Source organism: Trichogramma pretiosum, unplaced genomic scaffold (genome assembly GCF_000599845.2).
Source record: "Trichogramma pretiosum strain Unisexual culture from Peru unplaced genomic scaffold, Tpre_2.0 scaffold71, whole genome shotgun sequence".
Lineage (NCBI taxonomy): Eukaryota > Metazoa > Arthropoda > Insecta > Hymenoptera > Trichogrammatidae > Trichogramma > Trichogramma pretiosum.
In genome coordinates this window covers 863,500-868,412 of record NW_019640814.1, presented here as the reverse complement: position 1 = coordinate 868,412, position 4,913 = coordinate 863,500, and the positions used below count along the sequence as shown (strand labels likewise).

The 4,913-nt window shown below is 39.1% G+C and overlaps 1 protein-coding gene across 1 annotated transcript; it reads left to right on the top strand.

The window, feature by feature from the left end:
- The first annotated feature begins 1,576 nt into the window (after nucleotides 1–1,576).
- On the top strand, nucleotides 1,577–2,032 carry LOC106651478 (proteasomal ubiquitin receptor ADRM1 homolog). The gene is made up of 2 exons (XM_023461949.1): nucleotides 1,577–1,894; nucleotides 1,968–2,032. Exons 1-2 carry the CDS (start codon nucleotides 1,588–1,590, stop codon nucleotides 2,030–2,032), a joined length of 372 nt encoding a protein of 123 aa, XP_023317717.1. The 5' UTR covers nucleotides 1,577–1,587.
- Nucleotides 2,033–4,913: the final 2,881 nt, after the last annotated feature.

Below are 4,913 nucleotides of genomic sequence, written 5' to 3'. Positions count from 1 at the left end.
AAAACCCGAAAAATATTATACAGAAACAGTATACTAATATTTTGAACGGAATCATTTGTCACTGTGACAAGAATTTGGCTTCACGCGTGACGGTAAATTGCGTTATCGATAATGAGCATGTCAGTTGAGGCTGATTACGCGCTGAGCGTGCTCAGTATTCAGTAATGAATGCGAGTATGGTCCAGAAGATTTGGGCTTCTCCTCGCACTGAAATCATTGAATACAAGTCGAGGAGATGGGCGTACAGTCGAGGAGCGCTCGAAACGTGCGCTAAGGCAGAAAAAATTTTTATATACCAAGGGCTTAGAAGCTTCTCGCCCTTGGTATGTAAATAACTATTGGATCTTTATTCGTGAAAGTTACGTTACGTTCCGTAACATTTCAATTTTTTAAACCGTAATAACTAAGAAACAATAATAAATATCAAAAAATGGGTATTTATTTCCTTCATAACAAAACTTTTGAGATTAATTTTATCAAGTTTAATAAGGATATTTTTGTGAACAATGACTAGGGCTGTGCGAGTACTCGAAAAAACTCGACCCGTCGAGTTCGAGTTCGAGTCGAGTACTCGATTTTTTGAGTACTCGAGTTTTTTCGGGTACTCGCGTTTTTGTCGAGTACTCGAGTTTTTTCGGGTACTCGAGTTTTTTCGAGTAATCGAGTTTTTTCGAATACTCGCAATATATTCAAGTTTTAAGTGAATAAATGATGAATTAACAGTCTCTAGACCCCTCCTTTTGTGTGTACGTGTGTACGTCTAGAGACTGTTGATTCACCATTTATTTACTTAAAATTTAAATACATTGCGAGTACTCGAAAAGAATCGATTATTCGAAAAAATTCGAGTACCCGAAAAAACTCGAGTACTCGAGAGAAAATCGAGTATTCGAAAAAACTCGAGTACTCGAATTTTCCCGACTCGACTCGAACTCGACTCGAACTCGGCGAGTCGAGTTCGAGTCGAGTAAAACTCGAAAAATCGGATACTCGCACAGCCCTAACAATGACAAAACGTGATAGTTTTGAGTTTACATTGACCTTTAATTCGATAATGATGTGTCGGACGAAAAAGCAACAAATGTCAAAAAAATCGGGAAATATTTTTTCTTTCGCAAAAATATCTTTTTTTTTAAATAACAAAGTTTTTACAATATTATTCGAACGTATAAAGAAAATAGGCTCGTTTATGTAAGATTTTACTCAAATATAGTCCAATCGCCCCGACAACAAAAAGTGCTTGATAATCGCGTTCACCGTGAACCTAAATCCCTGTCACCATCGTCGTGAACTTTTTACAAGTTAACTGTTGAATCTAAAGTTAAGACACTATAGTGTGATATCAATAAAAGACCAAAGTGAACACTAATTCAGTGCAAAATTTTTTCAGTGTACTGTTTCGTGTTCACTGTGTCATAAATACTTGTTCATTTGAAGAATATAAGATGTATTCACGCTGTAGAGATCTATAATTCTCGATCTATAAAGATCTATAAATACTTATTTACTTTTAATTTTAACTTCAATTGTTTTTAATGATAGGATGATTAAAATTTTAAATTTTGATGATAGGATGCTAAAACCGACATGGATGAAGAAAGGTGCAAGAAAATTAATGATATCTTGAATAATCCTCCTACGCTCAATTCTCAAAGGACCAGTTCTACTAATCCAGAAGGAGATTTGCAGAATTTACTGAATAACATGTCGCAGCAGCAATTAATGCAGTTATTTGGAGGAGTTGGTCACATAAGTGGCTTAGGAACTTTACTCGGATCAATGAATAGACCTTATAATAGTAACCGAATGACTCCAGCAGTTTCATTTAATCCAAGATCACCATCATCTAACGCTACTCCTAGCACAGAAACTTCTGAAAATAAGCAAGAAAGTGGTAAATATTTATATTTTTTTCATACTTTGTATAATAAGAGCTACGGTGAAACTCGGTTTTAAAAATGTTCAAGGGACCAACTTAGTGTTAGTTACAGCCGATCTTCAATCGCTGACGTCTATCTTGTGCGAGTGTTAGTTTGAAGTCCGAGTGTAGCGAGAGTTCACGATAGTTTGGCAAAAAATTCCCCATTTATGGATATAGAACTTTTTGATCCAAGTATTGTACGTACTTTTATTAAACTGTGCTAAGTTCACACTTATTACGTATTGAACGCCTTGGAAAAAAACAAAGGGCACATTCGAATGAAAAATTGTCCGCTCTCTTCTAATGTACAAAAAAAATGGGGGTTCCACAGCTGGAGCTTTGAGGTTATGTTCAAGGTCAAATTCAACGTCACCATTTTATTCCCAGTAAAAAATACGTTGGACATAAGGTTTTTGATGCCCTTACTTTGCAAGCTATTTAGATTGCTTCCCACCCTGTATAATTAATACAAGCTGTAATGTATTGATTAAACACAATTGTTCTATTTTAATTACTTAAGGCTTTATTTAGGAATTACATAAGAATGTGGTACAGATAGATACAGAGAGCTCTCGAGTGCGCCCGTGCCGGTACAATACTGATATCGTTCGGAGCACGGTGTGTACGACACCATGTGAGTGCGCATACGTGCGCGCTCTGGTGACTATACCACAATTTCTTCCCCCTTTCGGAGAATAAGAATAGAATTACATGATGGTTACTTTGGTAACCGTTTATTCGCCAATCTTTGAGATACTCGTCGAGTTTCCGGTATTTTGACCCGAGGTGTCTCTTGTGTTCTATTATTTATATCGTTATCGGTTTTACATTTCAACATTTGGTCGACATGTCGTTTAAAGCGCTTTCCTGGTGACACTTCGACTTCAAAATTTACCGGAGATAACTGCGATGTGATTATCGCTTGGGTTTTCTTTTTTTGTGTAGATGAGTAGTCGTCTACCCAGACTCTTTCCCCCTCGGCAAATTGAACCCTACGAGATCCCCCGCGACTGAGCGCCTGGCGCAATCGCGACTCTTCCACCTCATCGGACATGTTCGGACGGACGCTATCTAATTTCGTTCGCAATTCGCGTTTAAATAACATAAACGCCGGCGATCGACCTGTTGAACAATGATCTGTACTGCGGTAGTCTAACAAAAATTTGTTTATCGCTTCGTTGAGGTTTTTACCTGACTTTATCATTTTGNTATTAGTTATTTACACATCAAGGGCTGGTAGTGGTGTGATTACGGTCGAGTTGTGTTTGCAGCTTTGGGGCGCTGTAGGCGCCGAGGCCGCGTGCGGCCGAGGCACTACGGCGTCCCCAACGCTGCAAACACGACGAGACCTAATCACACCGCTACACCAGCCATTGATGTCTAAAAAATTTTTCTGCATAAGCGCACGTTTTGAGGAGCTATAAAATAATGCCCAGTGCAAATGATACAGATTTGATGCGAAGAGGGTTTTGCGAACCGAAGGCGAGCTGTGATTAGTTTTGAGTATTTTTTCGCGAGCCGAAGGCGAGCTGTGATTAATTTTAAGTATTTTTTCGCGAGCCGAAGGCGAGCTGTGAAAAGTTCTATAATAAAGAATTTATGCATAAATGCACTTATGGAGGAGTGATAAAATGTATATTTAAAATATTTTTATTATCTCAAAAATTTATTGATCATGTACTGCTTTTCATACAGAGGTCTGGATTGTTCAGGTATGACATTAGATTTTGCTTTTTCTATTAGTCTTTGGATTTCCTGGGCAGCTTCACTTTGTATTTCATCACTGTCACTGTCGCTTTCGTTGTCGCTTTCTTTTTGATTGCTGGTGGAAACAGCAAACATCGAATTAAAATTCATCTTGTTTTGGGTCTGTTCGTCTCAAACGATAGTTGGTACAGGTTATAGAACTTTGGCCGTAGCTGTTGTAGGCAGCGATCGCAACGTCTGAGCGCCGGCAGAGCGCGCTACGTGTCCTCGACCTATAATCATGATTACAGGTCGAGTAGGCATGATTTCAGTACGAGGCGCTGCTCGACCGTAACCGAGTATATTACCGACACAGCATGCCCAGCGCGTAATAAGCCTCAAACGGGCGCGTATACTGAAAAGGTATTTCTTGATTTGGTCCAAAAATAAACACCAATGGTTTGTGGTCTGTTTTTAAAATTATTTCGCGTCCGTAGACGTAATTGTAAAATTTTTTAAAGCCGAATACTATTGCAGCTGCTTCTTTATCAATGATGGCTCTATTTTGTTCTTTGACCGGTATTACCTTCGAAGCAAATGCGATAGGTTTTTCGTCGCCGTTAGGGTAGCGGTGCGATAGTATTGCCGAAAGTCCGTATTGTGACGCATCACATGCTAAAACCAATTCTTTTGTTACATCATAATTTGTCAATACTCTAGCTGACGCTATCTCTTTTTTTATCCATTCATACGCTTTGCTGCACTCTTCATTCCATACGAATTTAGTTTGTTTCGTTAAGTTATACAAAGGTATCAGTTTCGATGCGCGATCCGGCAAAAAACGTTCGTAATACGTGACAAGACCCAAAAATGATAATAGTTGTTTTTTATTTTCCGGTATCGGCGCCTTAACTATGGCATCTACTTTCTTTCGCGATGTGCACAGTTCCCCTTCCCGAATCACGAACCCTAGAATTTCCAATTCCTCTTTTAAAAAATCGCATTTTTTTACATTTACTTTAAACCCGTGGTTTTCTAGAACACGTAATACTTTGTACAGCGTTTCCACGTGTTCTTCATCGGTTTTTCCGGTAATAAATATATTATCGAGATACACCGCCGTCTGCCCCGTTACATCGCGGAGACAGTCTTCCATGATCTTTTGAAATTCCCCCGGGCCCGAAGCCACGCCCTCCGTTAGTTTGGTATAACGAAACAAGCCGACGTGCGTTATAATTGTTAGCAAGTCGCGTGACTCTGTGTGCACCGGAACCTGCATGTAGGCATGTGTCAAATCAATTTGAGT